Below are 19,297 nucleotides of genomic sequence, written 5' to 3'. Positions count from 1 at the left end.
TTGGCTTTTGTCAAAAGAAAGCATTTTTTTATGTGATATATTTATGTTGCATCTAAAACAATTATTCAATAGATACATGTTTCTAAATACTGTTTAAGAAGTAAAGTATTGGTTTGGTTTCTGTGTAATTTAAATACTAATTACATACATGAAGTATTTGTAGCCAAATACCAATTATATATGTAAAATATTTACTATTAAATATAAAGCTTTATAACTATTTGTTTTAAAGAAACAACACGGTTAGAAGAGAGCTATGAGGAAGAATCTGCACATTCTGGACTACCCATTCTACTTGAAAGCATTGTATCTGATCTTGAAAAATCTCTTGGAACAGCTTTATCTTCAGTATTAGAAACAGAAATGAAAATTGCTTTTGGAAACCTTTGGATGGAGGTGGTTATTTCAACTCTATTAGTTGAAAATTACTTTTTCATTGCTAAAGATTTATGACCTTATCTTAGGAAATATGAATTGTATAAAATGTGTAAGCTTCATTGTGATCATCTATATCCCATTTTTTAATAGTTTTTGAAATGACTTCTTAAAAATTAAATGGTGGACATTTCCTAAAAATTAGAAACCATGTTTTATCATTTATATTTTTTCAGTGAATGAATATTTATTAGGTATTTACTGTGTGTTAGACACATTGCCCCCATGGATCTTAATTTGAATTCAGGAAAACTTCTCTTTGTAGTTTATTTAAATTAGAATATCTGCTATAGGGAGTTCCCATAGGAGTATGTATTCAGAAACAGAAGTGTGTATTTTGGCTTATGTCATATAAATATGAGAAAGTATAAAAATTATCATTATTAGCAAGATATTTTATATCTTCTACATCCTTATTTTTCCTATAATCAGTAAAATACTACATTTGGCAATAGTGGTCTTCTTAATGTTTGCTGTTCACATCTATAGACAGTAGAAACATCCTATCTTCTCAATTGTAGGTTGTATCTATCCTAGATATTCAGTGAGATTCTAATACTTGTCAATATGATGTGTTTGCTGCTTGATTATATTATCAAGTATTGAACCAAGATGATGAGGAATGATCAGAAGATTCTAAGAGGGTTGATTTGGATGTTTTATAATAGAGCCTGGGAAAGCCATTGCATGTGAATGATTCAAAACAAGATGTGCTGACATCTTGTAGTACTAAATGAACATAATCTCCTTTATAAACAGGTCTTTGCAAGAGTGTAGCCAGTGTTAGTAATAATTGACATCTTTTTTCTATATAGATTTTCCTGTAGCTATATGAAATAGATTGATTTCTTCCTAGAATTGACTATGTTGGGAAGTAAATTGACCATCTCTTTTGATTGAAACTGTGCTTCTAAAAAAAAACAAAACAAAACAAAACTATATTTCTGATTAAAACAGTGCTTTCATTTTGCACATATAGTTTCTTAAACTATAAGAATCAATACTAATAAATATTACAAAAATATAAATTGCAATGGAATTAGCACTTTGAGATTATGAAAGGCTTTTAATAAAACATCTTTTAATTTTAAAAGAATTCAACTAGGGACACCTGGGTGGCTTAGTGGTTGAGCGTCTACCTTTGGTTCAGGTCATGATCCTGGGGTCTTGGGATCGAGTCCTGCATTAGGCTCCCCACAGGGAGCCTGCTTCTCTCTCTGCCTCTCTCCGTGTCTCTCATGAATAAATAAATAAAATCTTAAAAAAAAAAAGAATTCAACTAATATATTTTGCTCAGAAATATATGTGGAAAACTCCTAAATAGGTACTCTTTAATAATAGGAATAATAAATTAGGTGATAATTTTTTCTAAATACTTTTTAGATGCTGTATTTGAAACCACCATGGACTTTAATTCATTTATTACAGTGCTTTAGAAAACACTGGTTGGCTGTATTTGGATTAGTTATGGAGAAGAATTTGCTCTTAACCATTGAGAGCCTATATGAAAATCTCTGTAAAGGTATGGATTTTTTATTTTGTCTTTAGCAATGTGTGTTAAAGTCAAGCTAGCTGATATATTCCATGAAATGTGAAGATGAATTAATAAGAAATTGGTCAATTATTTTTTAATCATTTATACTTCTAATTTCTAAAAGGAACTTGTGGCAGCTGCATGAATGGATGCAGTTCACAGAGCTTATGACTATTAATGGTATCACTGTTGATATTCCTTGGTATAGTGAATTTATCATTTTTTATAGTGTTTGAAACTTTTAAAACCATACTTTACAGTTTATCAGGTATGTAAGTGAAATTTAGACTTTTTTTCATTTCTTACTGTGTTTAACACACAAGTTTGACCACATTCCATGTACTAATTTTAGAAATAGTATATTAAAGTATCTAAAATATATGGTTAAGGAATAGGAAATGTTTGTCTTTGGTGCATAGTGAATTCTCAAACCAGAAGAAACTATAGTCAGCCACTTACTTGGTAGTTTTTAATAAAGCCATGTTGCACAGAACCTTCCTGAAGTGCTTCTGTAGCTGCCACAGAATGGAGGTGGAAAGATTGATGGGAAACCTGGGAAGTTGGTGGGACTTGAGCTGTGCAGTTTTCTTTTAGCAATTTATATATGGAGATTTCATGTAGGCTTTGAAAAAAAAAAGTTTCTGCTAAAAAGAAAAAGATGGGAAAAGCACTGATCAAATGTTATGAAAGCTCATGTTTTATAAGTAGACTAACCAGCCCTGAGAGGGTGATTTGTCTAAAGTCAGACAACTAGATTTTTCTTACTATAGCTTTAAAAAGCAAAGTATATGTAACAATTATTATGATGTTCAGTTAGTCCTTGACTTTTTTGAACTCTTAATATGCAATGATCTATTCTGTTTATTATTTTATGTATTAGTGTATCCTGTCTACTTTTGAAAAATAACTGTGAGTATAAGAGGGCCATTAAGTAACAACCTGAGCACAAGATGGTTTAAGCCAAGTTTAAAGTCACAAGAACCAGGTAATGAAGAATAAGAAGAATAAGAAACATGTGCAAACAATTATTGTAAAACAATTATTGAACACAGATTTTTAACATTAAGCATTCTGGAAGCTAAAACAAAACAAAAACAGAAACATATTCTCTGGGAGGTATACCACAGTTCTCTCTCTTTCCCTTGAAATGTTAACTTTTGGAAAATGTTTTGTATCTTTGAAAATTACCTCAGGGGATTTAAAGCATCTGCTTCAGTGCCTTATGACTTTTAAAAATTACCAATTTTAAAGTTACCAATTTTTAAAATATAGACATTTTCCAGGCATTATCTTTCACTATAGAAGTTATTTATAAGCAGTATTATTATATGAGACATGGGACGATCTCTTGGACACATCTTCAGAGCATTTTTTCAAGATGTATGGAAACATTTTCCATATCTCAAATGGAAGCATAATTTAGTTGGTTCTATCAAAAGAGAAAATCCACAAATCATGTATGATTTTGAACAAGATTTACTTTTAAAAATGGCATCCAGTTGCCGTCTTTGATTTTTCTCTTTTTCCAGGGGTGGGCAGTGTTTGTCTTTTGCACATAGCTCAGAGGTTGTGGGCAGCAGCAGGTCTAATGGGAATAGGAGGAAAGTGAAGAGATGACTCTTCATTTTGCTAAAAAATCATGTTTGGAATCATACTGTGCATAATTTATTGATCTTTGGTCTAGAAGAATCTGATGCCTATAATGTTTAACTTGTAAAGAATCCATAATAGAATTATGAAGGTGCCTTCTGCCCTAAAATAATTTTTTTTGTTTGTTTCTAAAATAATCTTGAATTAGAAAAATCACAGTATATGATTTTGTTTACTCTTTCAATGGTATCTTCAGATGTTGAATTATGCATATGTGTTTAAATTTAGTATCCCAAAGAATGAATCCTTTAGGTCAATTCATAGAAAATTATGTGGAAAAGCTTTTTTTGTATGTTGTTATTCATATTAACTTTAAATGATTATTGACCTCATATAAGCATTGAAGTATTCCAACCATGTAGATTTCTTTTTATGTTGTGTCTAAGAACTGAATTTATCATTGCTATTTCCCTTTCACACATAATTTTAGTAAAGACTTCTTGTAAGACAGAAATCAAATGATTAATTCAAGGATATAAGCCCTGCTGAACATTTACTGCATTGGAGAAGCACCTTAAAAGTTGTGTGCAATTTCTCCTTCTTTAGGAGATTTACTGCGTTCATCAAATTTGTATTCTATCCTATGTATAGCTTCTCTTAATCTTTTTCCACAGGAATTTAAAATAGTCATTGAATTTAAAAACACATGCTTCATAAGGAAATACACTTCTCTGTTTGATAAAGGGGAAGCCAGAAGCCTGGCTATAGCCATCACATTAGATTACTGAATATTGTATAATTAGTTATTAAAATATACTTTTTATTTTCATTTGGCCTTTTAGTATTTCTAAGCAAATACTTGTATAAGTGATACAGAGTTTTTTTTAACTCACATACCAGCAAAGAACCATGCTGGTGTTTCAGAATATAACAGAGTCTCTGAAACTGTGAACATTAAAAGAAGATAAAACAAAACCTTGTAGCATGGTTATATTTTTTTAAAGGTTTTATTTAATTAGAGAGAGAGAGAGAGAGCGCACATGAGCAGGGGGAGGGGCAGAGGGAGAAGAAGATGCCCACTGAGCAGGAAGCCCAATGTGGGCTTGGTCCCAGGACTCCAAGATGATGATCTGAGTGGAAGGCAGCTGCTAAACTGACTGAGCCACCCAGGTGCCGCATAACATGGCTATTTTATACGCCTTTGAAAAATGTTATATAGCACTTTACCCTAATAATGGAAAGATTTTTTTCTGTTCTGAGCTTTGGTGACATTAGAAATTTGCTTAATTTCATCAATCATGACTTTTAAAATCTTTGAAATCATGGTCACTACCTCTCCTAATTGGTTTGAGAATTTCACGTAAGGAATTTTAGTTGAGAGAAAATTGTTATACCTATATTTTTTGTAAATTAACTCACTTTGCTAATTTATAAAGAAAAAAAATTCTGCTAGCTTCTCTTGCCCACAGCTCACTGTTACCCAGATTATTTATATTTTTGCTAAAGTTGTGTAGAGAGAGGAAACATTATTTTCAACCAATCTAGTATTACATTTAATAAAGTGGAATTTGAAGGCAAATCACTACGTACTTACTGAGTTGGTTATGAGAGGTACTGCATGTAACTTACATGCTTATCATCAAATGTGACTCTTCTGATGCCTCCAGAGTAATCTTTATATGAAACAAAATCAGTTTTGAAAATCTGTAACTTATTTGGTAATTATCTCTCTTTTCTGAAGAATACAGAATACCTGAATCAAATCCAAGAACATTGTCTTTAGCTAAGTTTAATTGTAATGCTTTTTACACCAGAGAGAGAAATTAAGAGTGGTATGTAGATGTAAATGTGTATTTTTCTTAAGTTTCATAATTAACATTCTATTGGTTTACCAAAGACATTTTTGTGTTGAATAATCATTCTTACATAATTTTTCCTTCTTAATTTCTGTTACCAGCTAACAGTGCAGTGGATTTTGCAACAGTGAAATTTCTGCTTCAGGATTCTAAAAGTTTGTTACATGCTTTCAGTACAAGGTCAAATTATGATGGTATTCTTCCCCAGGCCTTTGCTCAAGTCAACAAACTACTCCAAACATTTGCAGAGGTAAGATACCTTTGGAATGCCATTTAGAATAGCTAATCACGTATGTTCTAAAAATGTATTAGACAACAGAGGCAAAGTATATTTTAATTCTGACTTATTTTAACACATTACAGGCATTAAGTAAATATTAAGTGAATTGAAGGAAAAGTAAGCAATTCTTATTGCAAATTATAAAACACATCCTCTTATGAAAGCAGTGTCACAGCCACTGTTGGAATTTTATATTATTTCATTTATGGAGGGAAGCAAGCTATGCCTTATTTGACTATTCATTTTCCAATGCCCCAGACCAGTGGATCTCAACATACATCAACATACTTGGGAAGGTTTTTTAATGTCATAGATGCTGGGACACCTAGGTGGCTAAGTGGTTGAGCATCTGCCTTTGGCTCAGGTCGTGATCCTGGGGTCCTGGGATAGAGTCCCACATGAGGCTTTCCACAGGGAACCTGCTTGTTCCTCTGCCTATGTCTCTGCCTCTCTTTGTGTGTCTCTCATGAATAAATCTTTTTTTTTTTTTAAGACATAGTTGCCAAGCCTCTCTCCAACTTACTGAATCAAACTTCTGGCAGTGGTGCCCAGTAAATTGGTCTTTTTTTTTTTTTTTTTTTTTTACTTTTTATTTTGAAATAATTTCAACCTTACAGAAAAGTTGCAAGAAGAGTTCAAAGATTCTGATATATATCCTTTATGGAGATTCCCCAATGTTACTGTTTTTTTACATTTGCTTCATTGTTTTCCTTACCTATATACCTACCTACCTACTTATCTCTCCACATTTTTTCCCAAACTTTAGGAGTATGTTGCAGGTACAATGCCCCTTCACCCCTAAGTACTTCCATATATATATTTCCTAAAGAACAAGGATATCTTATGTAACTAATATAATTAATCAGGAAATTAGTATTGGCATAATACAATTATCTCATTTATAGACCTTATTTTTCTTTTATTTTTTTTAATTATTTATTTATTTATTTATGATAGTCACACACACAGAGAGAGAGAGAGAGGCAGAGACATAGGCAGAGGGAGAAGCAGGCTCCATGCACCGGGAGCCCGACGTGGGATTCGATCCCGGGTCTCCAGGATCGCGCCCTGGGCCAAAGGCAAGCGCCAAACCGCTGTGCCACCCAGGGATCCCTATAGACCTTATTTAGACTTTGGCAATTGACCTACCAATTTTTTAACAAGTCTCCTTTATGCAGTCTGCCTAGCACCGAAGCCTTTTTACTTCTTTTAAATTAATTATGTAAGTTATGTCTCTGGTAATAGTCTATTTCTAAAAATAAAATAAGTTTTAAAAATATTCCTGCAGTCTTCTAATTTCAAATTCAGAAAATACCGTTTTATGTGTCAGAAACAGCTCAAAAAAACTCAGTATCACAATTGGTAGGTAAGACATTAATGTACTTTCATCTAATATATATATAATAATCTTTTTTTTTTCTTTCTGAGTTATTGAATTGACCAGGTTTTCCTCTGTGTTGTTTTATGGTCAGATAGGTCTCACTACCTAGAAAATAATGAGAGGATTATATGATACTAAATTTAACCATAGCTGGTAAGGAAAGAACTTTCTTAAAGAGAGTATCTCATGAAGTACAAGAAGCATCTTTTTTTTTTTAATATAACCTTATAAGAAATATGTAATAATTCCTGCTAAAAACCCTGGCAGTTTTATTTTTCCACAGCAAATGTGACTTTGAGAACTATTCATAGGAATTAATGGGGCTGGAAGTTTAGGGGATTGCAACTTGAGTCTGCACTTGAATTGCGTACGGAGCAATATATTATCCTTTCCCATCACAGAACTGAACCGTAAACTCCACCTTTAGTGAAACAAACATAGTAAACAAGATGGAAAATTCAGGTCACTCAAGGCATATCAGTCTTTGAATTAAGATTATGATTAAGATTAATGAAAATTTTAAAAATAGGATTGATTATGATAAAAATAATGAATATCCAGTTTTAACGTCTTTTCATCAATTGGAAACCAAGAGATGGGAGTTGCCATGAAAATGTGGCGTGAGAGTTTAGGGTTATTAGGTAATGCTATGCCTACTACATGTTGTCCACTGAGTATTTAAAAATATTGAATTGTTATTTATACTTGGATCCTGATTTTCCAGTTTTACATTAGCAAGAGATTCATGAAGGCCATTGGTAAAGAACCTATGTCCTCATTAGTGCTTATCCCTCAACACCTGACATTAGTGCTGTTGCTGGAAACAACCTATGTTGTTTCCATGATTGGAGCTCTGGAATATTGCTCCTTTATTTTCATATTAAAAACAATTGATTGTTTAAGTCAGCCAGGAACTTTGTGATTTAGCTTGGACTTTTAAAATATGCCTTTAAAGGAGTTGTTTTGTAGAATGCATTAGATTTGGCATATGACCTAAATACTTAGTCCTGTCTTAGTAACTTGAACAACAAATAGATTATCTCCAGGGATAGAATATCTAAATACAGTAACTGTTAGAAAAAAATAAAAGCCCTCAAACTTAATTCATCAAGTGTAGAAAATCAGGAAAAGAGGAATATTTGCTTCTGAAAAGGCTTGTGAGGGAAAAAAAATGGGAAATTAACTGAAATGATCATATTCCAGATTTTTATATAAATGAGGTGGGAACAGAAAAAGGAAATATACATTTTTCTTTTGTAAGGCTTCCAACCACCAAAAAAGACTTGCTCTGCCAAGATGATAGAATAAAGTCAGTCTTGTTTAAATAGATTTTAGACCTGTATGTCTGAGGATCTGAGAATCCCCATCCTGACTAGTTGTGTTTTGTTTTTAGAGAGAGAGAAGGAGAGCAGGGGCGTGGGAGGTAGAGGGAGAATCTTAAGCAGACTCCATGCTCAGTGAGGAGCCCAACACAGGGCTTCATCTCATAACTCTGCGATCATGACCAGAGCTGAAATCAAGAGTCACTCAACTGACTGAGCCACCCAGGTGCTCCTGACTAGTTGTGTTTTTCACCTCTGGTTATTTCACTTCTCTGAGCCTTACTTTCTTCTTTTGAAAAATGAGTATAATAATCTGTGTCTCAGAACTATCATGAGAATTAAATAGATTAATATTTGGAAGGCACTTAGTGCCTGGCACTAGTAAGTGCTATGTCGGTGTTTAAAGAAATCCATCTGCACAGTTGCATACACTACTATTTGAGAGCTGAGGAAAAGAGACAGTATGTGATGATTTAAAAACATGTCTCAGAATAACATATGTCTTTCCATTCATGTATATTAAGTGCATAATTAATGAAATAGGCAAAAACAGGAGGAATAACTTTCTTTTTTTCTTCCTGCCCCCAAAGATAGGAAAGGGTAACATTTACTTTTATTGTTGGAGAGAGATCATAACTCCATTCAAGGTCAGATTGCTGAAGGTCAAGTCCTGTTTATGAGTCTTACCAGTTGTTTGACCTTGCATGAATTACTTACCCTTTCTATGTCTCAGTTATAAAATATGGAGAATGATAATCTGTCTTTCATGAGGTCATTGTGAGGCTTAAATAAGCTAATAGATATAAATTTCTTGGAAAGTTTCTATACATAAGAAATGCTTAATAAATATTAGCTGTTAGTAATAGTAGTATTGGAAATTTTTTATTTGATAAACATGAAACTAACAACCTGTGAGCTAACCTTTGAAATCATACTATTAGGGGATCCCTGGGTGGCTCAGTGGTTTAGCACCTGGCTTCGGCCCAGGGTGTGATCCTGAAGTCCCGGGATCGAGTCCCACATCAGGCTCCATGCAGGGAGTGTCTCTCATGAATAAATAAATAAAATCTTAAAAAAAAAAAAAGAAATCATACTATTATCAACAAGAAAGCCTAGAGAAATGAAGTTATTTTATATAAGTTCACAAAGGAGTTACAACAGAGCCAAGACAACCACCCCGCCTGTTTTTAAAGTCATAGTTTTGTTTCATTCTATCAGATTTTTTCCCTCCTAATACTTTACCCCAAGGAGATTTCTTAAAAAATTATTTGTATCAGTAGTATGGCTCATACTCTGTCCAGTGTCTTTATCAATATTTAAAATATGCTCAGGTCTGTGTTCTTAAATACTTGTCCTTGGCCGTGCTTTTTATGCACTAGCGCCTTCCATCAACTACTAGACTTCTTAAAGGGCAATCTATAACCGTTGTTTCCATTTCTTCACTCACTCTTCCTTTATCCTTTACAAGTAGAATTCTGTCTCCATGCTCTGTTAAGTGAATTAGGTTATCATTGAGCAAATCCCCCATTTTCTCTCTCTTTCTCCCTTTCTTAAGTTTCTCAGCCTTTCTCAGCACTTGATATTGTCTACTCTTTGTTTCCTGAAACTTACCTCTTTTGGCTTCTCTTGCTTTCAAATACTTCTGACTCATCCCCTATCTTACAAGTCTTTTTCTTTTTGCTGGTCCCTCTCTTCCTCCCTCCCTCCCTCTTTCCCTCCCTCCCTCCTTCAGTTTGTCTACCTTCTTTTTTGCTATTTTCTCCCCTAACGGTCCCATCTACTTCTGAGGTTTGTCTGTGTGAGAGGGATTCCCAGCTATATCCTTTGAGTGGCAGATCTGCATATCCCACTACCTGCTTGGTATCTTTACCTAGGTATCTTTTGATTCTTCGCAGTTGACATTCTAAACACAAACTTGTAGTCTGTTTCTCCTCTTTTCGGTAACCAGTCTTTCTTCTTGGCTTTTCTAGAAGTGACCGTAAATTACAGAAATGTAGATCAATATACATCAAATACCTTACTGCTATGACTGTATAGTAGATGATAATGTTCACTGCTTTGCCTTCATCAGCAAGGCATAGGATAATGTGCTATTTAAAATTGCAGTGAATGTGACACATTTTAAAATAGCATTTTTGGGATGGCTGGGTAGCTCAGTGGTTGAGCATTTGCCTTTGGCTCAGAACATGATCCTGGGGTCCTGGGATCAAGTCCTGTATCAGGCTTCCTGCAGGGAGCCTGCCTCTCCCTCTGTCTATGTCTCTGCCTCTCTCTGTGTGTGTGTCTCATGAGTAAATAAATAAAATCTTTAAAAATAAAATAGCATCTTCATCACTTTCTGCACATGTATCTGAGATGGGATGCTTTTGAATATTTATGTATTTGACTTTTACCAAATAAACTATGCCTTTACATTCCTTTGTAGAAGTAATTAAGGGAGTTTGATCTGTTTCTACTTTATCAACACTTTATATTTCTATTCTTTGTGCCATTATTTTTCCAAGCATCCAGATTAAAAAGAAAATTGTAGGGTCTGCCTCATTCCCTGAATCTAGACTTTGGCTTAAAAATATTTATTGCAGGGCAACCCCGGTGACGCAGCGGTTTAGTGCCGCCTGCAGCCTGGGGTCTGATCCTGGAGACCTGGGATCGAGTCCTGCGTTGGGCTCCCTGCATGGAGCCTGCTTCTCCCTCTGCCTGTGTTTCTTCCTCTCTCTGTGTGTCTCTATGAATAAATAAATAAAATCTTTAAAAAAAATATTGCGTACATTATTCTTTTTATTCTGCTGTCTTTTCCTACCTGATTCAAGTTCTCGGGATTCCTCTCCTGGATTATTTCAGTAGCCTTCTAAATAGTTTTCTTGTCTCTACTCTCTTATGTTCCAGTTTGTCTTAGAGTACAGTTCTAAATCTATCACTTCCAAAGTTAAAAACCTTCAGTGGTTTCTTCATTGTTAAAGATTACATTCTATCCTGTTGTTGTTTAATGACCCTTTTCAATCTCATTCTTGTTAATGGATTGTAAGGTACTTAGAGGCTTGACTTACACATATTTATCATTGTATCCTAGTGTTCTCTGTCTTATTCAATACCATATGTGTAGAAGGGTTCAAATAGTGTTCTTAAATTGATATTAGGTGACTATAATAAATGCATTGGAAATATTTGATATAAATGGAAAGAATTTTTTTTTTAGTTCTGATGCTTTTCTGGGAATATTTTGTACATAATTAAAGACAATAGCACTTCTTGGAAAGATAAAACATCATAAGCACAATTGGCATTCAGTTTCTCTCACTAACTATTGAAGGACTAGCTGAAATTTGTGTAATTCTTATTTCCCCAGGTCAAGGCAAAACTTAAACAAAATCTTTCAGAAACAACAGTGGGTAAAAAGCAAGAAGATACTTCTTTGATGAAGTCTAATAACCAAGAAATCACCATTTTCTCAGGTTCTCATCTTCCCCAACCCAACAGGCACCAAGAAATCTGGTCTACCCTAGAGAATGTTTGGATTACATTATATCAAAACAGGTACTAAATTCCCAAGATTTTTTTTTAATTCTAGGCTTTTCCATCATTACTGTTATTCAATGAACAGTTAATATTTGGGTTGTGATTTTAATGTATTAGATTATCTTATTGTCTTTTATCAAATTGGTGCTTTAGAAACAGTGATGCTTAAATAGGCATACAATCAGACTTACTTGGAAAGTTTTAAAAATACATATGCCTTGGCTCTATCCCAGAAATTCTGACTCAGTAGGACTGTGGTGACACTGAGAAGATAGTGCATTAAAAAAAAAAAAAAATCTCCAGGTGATTTAGATGTGAAACCTTCACGAGAAGTATTTCCTATGTATGTCAAAACCAATGAAAGCCACCTAGATTGGTTAAACAAATTAGCAGGATACAAAGTGTTAATAAGATCTAAAATAATCTAAGAAAAGGTCATTTTGGATTAGGGAAAATTCATGTAAGACTTTTGTAAAAAGGAAGATAAATACTTTTGTTTAAAAGGAGGAAATACTTTTATTCCTTTGATATACATGAAAGTACTGTGTTCCTGGTAAAATGAAAAGATACAGACCATTTGTGAGTAGTTACTTAAATGCTGCTGGAGCAACTTAAAAAATAATTTAAGGGATTTTAAAGTAAGCCAACACTCCCTCCCATACTTTTTCCCAGGCTCATAATCTTTATATAATTTTATATATATTCTTCTCCGAGAGAACACCAAATGGCAGATGACGCTGGTGCTGCAGGAGGGCCCGGATGTGCTGTGTAAAAAAAAAAAAAAAAAAAAAAAAAAATCATATATATTATAGACTTGCAGATTATACTGTATGCTTTTTATGATCTGCAAGTCTATAATATATATGATTTTGGTTCAAGAGCCCAGCATCACTGTTATTTTGGATTAAGATCATCTGTCCTAGCAGCACAGGAGTATGAACACTTCTTAGACATCTATTTTCTTTTCTTTTTTTAATTTTATTTTATATTTCAACACTGTAGATTTAGGGCCCATTTTTAGTCCTTGGCTACATTTATAATTTCTTTCCCACAAATGCGTAGTTTGTCATACTAACGAAATACCAATACCTAACATGTAAGCTAAGGAAAACAATACTTAAAAATTTGTATTTTCATATAAAGCAAAGGTTTTATTGTTTGTTTTGTCTATTCTTAATGTATTGTTTTGTCTATTCTTAATGTATTGGCAATGTTTTGGCTAATCAGATAGTCTTGTTATCAGAAAGTTATTATATATATTAGGCAGAGATTAGCATTTTCTTTCTTTTTTTTTTTTTTTTTTGAGATTATCATTTTCAAAATAAAATAGATTAAAGCCATTTCTGGGCAGCCCAGGTGGCTCAGTGGTTTAGCGCCATCTTCAGCCCAGGGCCTGATCCTGGAGTCCTGGGATCGAGTTCCACATCGGGCTTCCTGCATGGAGCCTGCTTGTCCCTCTGCGTGTGTCTCTGCCTGTCTCTCATGAATAAATAAAATCTTTTAAAAAAAAAAGCCATTTCTAAGATATTTTAATCTTCTTTTCATTTAGAAAATATTTGATCATGAATAAATAAAATCTTTTTAAAAAAGTCATTTCTAAAATATTTTAATCTTCTTTTCATTTAGAAAATATTTGAATACTTTAATCTTAGAATTGATCTATAATATACATACATTTGCATTGGATGTTAAAGTTCCAGCTAATTTCTGTATGATAAATAGACTTTCCTTTGTAGCATTTCAGTACATGAAAAATGCTGATATTGCTAATTGATTGCTTCTCATGCCTCAGAAGCATTGTGTACCAGAGTCACTATATAACTTTTCAATATACTCATGCTTGAGCCCTTATGTAGAGATGCTCAATTGAAGGAAAGGTAGACCCTGTGTTGCAAAATACTTTTTCTTTTAGAAAGGTGAAACTATACTTATTAACCATTGTATTTCTTCAGATTTCCTCAATTTCCCCTTTTGTGGTCTTGTGAAAATTCTTTACCTCTTTTATACATCACTTGTAGGAATGTGGAAAACAATACATTAAACATGTAATTACCATATGACCCAGTAGTTCCACTCTTAGATATATACCTAAAAGAACTGACCACAGGTGTTCGAACAAAAACATGTACATGAATGCTCACAACAATTTACAGTAGCCAAAGTGGAAATAATCCAATGTCCATTAACAGATGAGTGGATAAACGAAATGTGGTATATCATAAAATGTATATATCCATAAAATGGAATGTTAGTCATAATGAAGTATCGATATACACTGTGGCATGAACAAATATTGAAAACATGCTAAGTGAAGGAAGCCAGACACAAAAGGTCACATGGTATATGATTCCCTTTAGATGAAACACAGTAGGTCAATCTATACAGATAGAAAACAGATTAGTAGTTACCAGGAACTTTGGGGAGGGAGGAATGGTGAGTGATTCCTTAATGAATACAGGGTTTCCTTTTTGCAGTGATGAAAATGTTCTATGACTAGATAGTGGTGATAGTTGTAGCCATTGTGAATGTGCCAAATGCCACTGAATTGTACACTTTAAAATGTTAGTGGTAATTTTATGTTTATTGTACCACAATCATTTCTAAAAATGCCTTGGAAAGTACTATGAAGTGAGAAACTTCCCTTGAAGAATGCTACCAAAGGTAACCAGTAAACATGGTTATTATTATGTACACTCAGCTGTGTTTTAAGGCATAGTTTCCTAAGATTGCCATAACAAATTGACAAAACCTAATGGTTTAAGGGCAGCCCAGGTGGCTCAGTGGTTTAGCGCTGCCTTCAGCCAGGGTGTGATCCTGAAGACCTGGGATCGAGTCCCATGTCAGGATCCCTGCATGGAGCCTGCTTCTCCCTCTGCCTCTGGTCTCTGCCCCCCTCTCTCTCTCTTTCATGAATAAATAAATAAAATCTTAAAAAAAACTAGATGGTTTAAAATAACAGAAATTTATTCACTCATGGTTCTGGAGGCTCTAAAGTCTGAAATCCTGGTGTCTGCAGAGTTGGTTCTTTTGGGAAGTTCTGCAAAGATCTTATTTCAGATAAAGTCACATTCTGAGGTTCTGGGTGAACATAAATTTCAGGGGCATATTATTCTACCCAGTACAGCACATGTTTTGATTTATTTATATGGTGATTGTTATGTTATATAAATAACTTCTATATACCTTTATTTTTCTAGCTTATAGATGGCATAAGCATTATTTTAATAGTTCTTTGGTATTTCACCAGGTGGCTAATTCACCATTTACTTAACACTTTTTATATTGTTGAACATGTAGGTGATTACTAGTTGTTGACCAATTGCGAATTATTGTTAATATGTGCTAGATTTCTAAAATTACCAGCGTAAGGTGTATGAACATTTAAAACTTCTAGTTTCAGCAAACAACGTAAATCTGATGTCGTTTTTTTTTTTTCTTCATCTTTATGTACTGGAGTACTGTTAGTACTTATGTACTGACTTGAATTTAGATTAATAGTCTTACTTCTGTGCCTTCCAGTCTCTTGATAAGAAACATCATTCCCACAGCTTGTACCGTATTACTTTAGCTTAGACACACACAGTTGTTGCTCTAGATCCTTTGCATGAATGGTAGCCTGGACATTCACAAGTCACTGTCTCTTATTTCTGATTTAAATAAATCAGGATTATGAGAGAGGAGTTATACATATTACCTCATTTTATGTATTAGAAATGCTTGAATTACAATAAACGTGCATGTATACCTATGAATATCTTTTCTTTTTCTCTGTTTTAGCATGGATGTATTTCAAAGATTGGGCTCAAATGCAGCTTTGACTTCTTCAAAAATAGCATCCTTTGAAGAAGCATTTGTATCTCTTCAAAAGTTAATGGTGGTGGTGAAGGATATTCTTGAAGGAATTCAGAGGTAAATTCTAATTTTAAAGTTTCATTTATTTTCTCTTTCTTCTAGGTTTTATTAGCCTTTTCAGAGAGGTGCTGGGAGTCTTCCAACAAGTTTTATAAACTAATAACTTTTAGACTTAACTTTTCCCTCTCCCTTGCAAAAAGAGTCACTATTTGTAGTTTGGACCACTAGCATATTTCTATTTTTTTTCCTTTCTAAAAAAAAAATATGCCAGGTTGTAAGCTTCATAAGGAATTTTATTTTCATTATTATGCAACTAAGCTCCCAAAACAGTGCCTGGCATATAATGGGCACTCAGTAACTACTTGTTGACTAAACATATGTTTAGGTAGTTATCACTGCTCTTTAAAAACAAATATATGTTAATATTTCTTAACATGATTGATTTCCTCAAATATAGCTTCATAGTACCACAAACTAAAAGTGTAAGAACCAGCATAGTCTTATGATGCTTTGAGACTTCTGCATATGTGATTATTTTAAATATTTGTAGAGCATATAGAAAACATAGAACCAGAAAACCAGAATGGACATAACAGCAAGCACCTTTATAGGATAAAGTCAGATATGTTTTCTTTTGTGGCAATAAAGGAGAATACTAAACAATCTTGCAAATTTGGGGATACATACCGAAATCTCTTGACCTGAGTTAAATATGCAGCTTGCTAACAGAAGACTATTGTTCTCTAGAAATTAAAAAACAAAACCAAAGAATCAAAATTGATTTGATTTTAATATGTCCAAATTTTAAAAATTTGGATTTTCGCAACAGTAGTTTTTGAGCTTCTTTCTCAGTGTCTCTTAAGGGTTTTTGGAAACTTCATCTCATTGTTAACACATGAAGCCTTTGTACCCCTTTTGGATCACAGTTGACTAAATGATTCTTCGAATAGCTTTTTGGTATTCTTAAGTTACTAATGAATTGAAGATGTGGCCGATCCCAAGGGAAATGAAATTATCATCTCTAAATGCAAATAATTCCTTTTCTACTTAAAGCAATACTAAATAAGAGTAGCTTTATGAGGGAGAAATATTCAAATTTTTATTTTAGTTATGCAAAATCTATTTTTACATTCTAGGTTGCATAAAAGCCATTCTTGACACTACCTTTTCTACAGGAAGTGTAGGGGTAGCAATCTGCATTCAGTTACTCAACAAATGTTCATTGAGCACCAGTTATGCTTGGCATCATAGTAGGCCCTGGGGAATCAAAGATAAATTAGGTGCAATATCTGACTCCAAAGAACTTGGAGAAAGAGTGTAAACAGTCACATTACAACAGAAAATTGCAATAGAGTTAATATTTTTAATAGGAACTTATGCAGGAGGGAGAAAGGGTTTGGCAATAGATGAGGTTGGAGGGGGATGTCGGGTAGGCCACTCAAAGCAGTTTCTAACTTTATTCCATAGGCTAGTATTTCAGGATTTTAAAACTTTCTCCAGGTGATTCTAATATGTAGCCAAGTTTGAAAACCGCTAGCCAACATTCTTAACCAGTGGTTCTCAAAAGTCTAGTCACAGATTCAGCATCCTCATCTCAACCTGGAACTTGTTACAAATGCAAATTCAAACCCTTCCAGACCATACTGAATCAGAATCTCTGGCGGTGTGGCCCAGTAGTCTGTGTCTTCCAGGTGATTCTCTGCAATACTGGTTTGAGCGATGCTCAGCCCTGGCGGCTGATTATAATCACCTGGAAGGTTTAAGGAAAGAACAATGCCCAGGCCCATGCTAAACCTATTAAATCTGTATTTCTGAGTGTGGGCCCTGGGTGTAAGCATTTTTAAAAACTCCACAGGTGATTATCATGTCAAGCCAAAGTTGAGAAGTTATAGTATGTACTGCTTACATAAGTTGTATTTAAAGAAATAAATTGCTATTCTTTCCTTTAAGGGCACAGTACTGGGAATAAAAATATTGGTGGCTCTGCTACTTTTTTGCATGTTACCTGGGGTAATAAATTGTCTTGAGCCTCAGTATTCATCTGTAAAACCAGCATAATAATACCTTTACGGAGCTTTTCACAAAGTTGCGGTGCTTTGAAATTCAAGTGTTGATATAACTAGCCAAGCCAGTGATTCTCCACTTACTTGTTGGGGGTCTTGTTAAAAATGCAGGTTTCTAGCCATAGTGAAATCACAATATCTGTAGATATTTCATAGAGGGAGGGAAGTTATATTTTTAACAAGCATTCCAGAGAATTTATATGCAGGTGGTGGGAGACCACAGTAAAGAAATGAATCCAATTTCCTGCAATAAATATATTAGAACCACTTTTGCTACCAGTAGGGGGCATTGTGAATAAAAAAAAGTTGGGTCATTTCAGCATTCATTAATCTACAGGAAATTACTAAAATTGCAAAGTTTTCCTTTTTTTATTTTAGCCCTTCAGACAATAGGCATTTAAGTCAAAATGTAATAGAAGTTAATAATTATGTTTTCAAATGTATATGTAGTCTTAAAATGTTTTAAGAAACAGTCATTAAATTCAGTTAATTTTTTGTGTTGGCTAACTGTGGGTAGATTTTTACATTTTTAAAATGTTGAAAAATACAAAAAAGTTGAAAAATACACTAAACTTTGTAGTGACTGCATATCATTAATATTTTCTAAGCCTTGTTTTAAAATTTTTTCGTAAAAGATTTTATTTATTAATGAGAGACAGAGAGAGAAGCAGGCTCCATGCACGGAGCCCAATGTGGGACTCGATTCTGGGTCTCCAGGATCACCCCCTGGGCTGAAGGCAGCCACTTAACCGCTGAGCCACCCAGGTGTCCTGTCTAAGGCTTGTTAAAGTGGAGTAGTTTCATTTGATTTTGAGATACATATTCAGTGAATATTGCTCAACTATTTTATCATAGCAGATCATGCATGTATGATATTACATGGGGGAATCAATAACAAGATGACCTATTAACCTAGTCCTTTCTATTAAAGAAGTGACTGAAAATTTATTTATTAAACCAGTTTGGGCTTCTAGTTCCAGATTTTATCCCTTTGTGATTGACTTTAGGCTTGTTACCTACCCTCTCTAAGCCAGTCTCTTTCCTTATGAAATGAGAATCCTGATGCCTTTTTCAAGCAGAATAAAAGAGATGATGTAAGTGAAAATACTTTTTAATCTGCAACATATTTGCAAGTGTTAGTCTTTGTGTTCCCCTTAAAGCTGATGTAGTAAATTTAAAATGTTAAAAAAATGTGTATATCAAATTTAATAATGCTTTAATAATCATCACATGATTGTGATAAATTAAGATAGAAAATGTTGGTGGAGCAGTTGTCCACACAGTTACACAATTGGGAGCAGAATACCTAAGTTTGCAAAAGTTGAAAAAGAGGTGGAAATATTGCTGATTCTTATACTTTCTACACACTTTCTGGGTGGGAGAGTGACCTTAATTTATTTGCTGTTGGTTTATAAATTGCTTTTCTCTTTGCCATCTCTTCTTTTTTTTGTGTATATAGGAGTAATCT

General features: G+C 33.8%; 1 protein-coding gene across 4 annotated transcripts in view; it reads left to right on the top strand.

Annotated features, from left to right (window-relative positions):
- SWT1 (SWT1 RNA endoribonuclease homolog) overlaps nucleotides 1-19,297 on the top strand; it is a 93,585-nt gene that overhangs the window by 36,522 nt on the left and 37,766 nt on the right. For 3 of the 4 annotated variants that reach the window (XM_055319483.1, XM_055319481.1, XM_055319484.1), the window contains 5 exons: nucleotides 233-396; nucleotides 1,819-1,957; nucleotides 5,517-5,665; nucleotides 11,745-11,932; nucleotides 15,692-15,823. In XM_055319483.1, coding sequence (XP_055175458.1) covers nucleotides 233-396; nucleotides 1,819-1,957; nucleotides 5,517-5,665; nucleotides 11,745-11,932; nucleotides 15,692-15,823 — 772 coding nt within the window. The remainder of the gene's footprint in view (nucleotides 1-232; nucleotides 397-1,818; nucleotides 1,958-5,516; nucleotides 5,666-11,744; nucleotides 11,933-15,691; nucleotides 15,824-19,297) is intronic. The other variant, XM_055319482.1, reaches the window with a different exon arrangement.

This window comes from Nyctereutes procyonoides, unplaced genomic scaffold (genome assembly GCF_905146905.1).
Source record: "Nyctereutes procyonoides isolate TBG_1078 unplaced genomic scaffold, NYPRO_anot_genome, whole genome shotgun sequence".
NCBI lineage: Eukaryota > Metazoa > Chordata > Mammalia > Carnivora > Canidae > Nyctereutes > Nyctereutes procyonoides.
The sequence above is the reverse complement of the archived record's forward strand: the minus strand, read 5'-3'. Positions and strand labels throughout refer to the sequence as shown.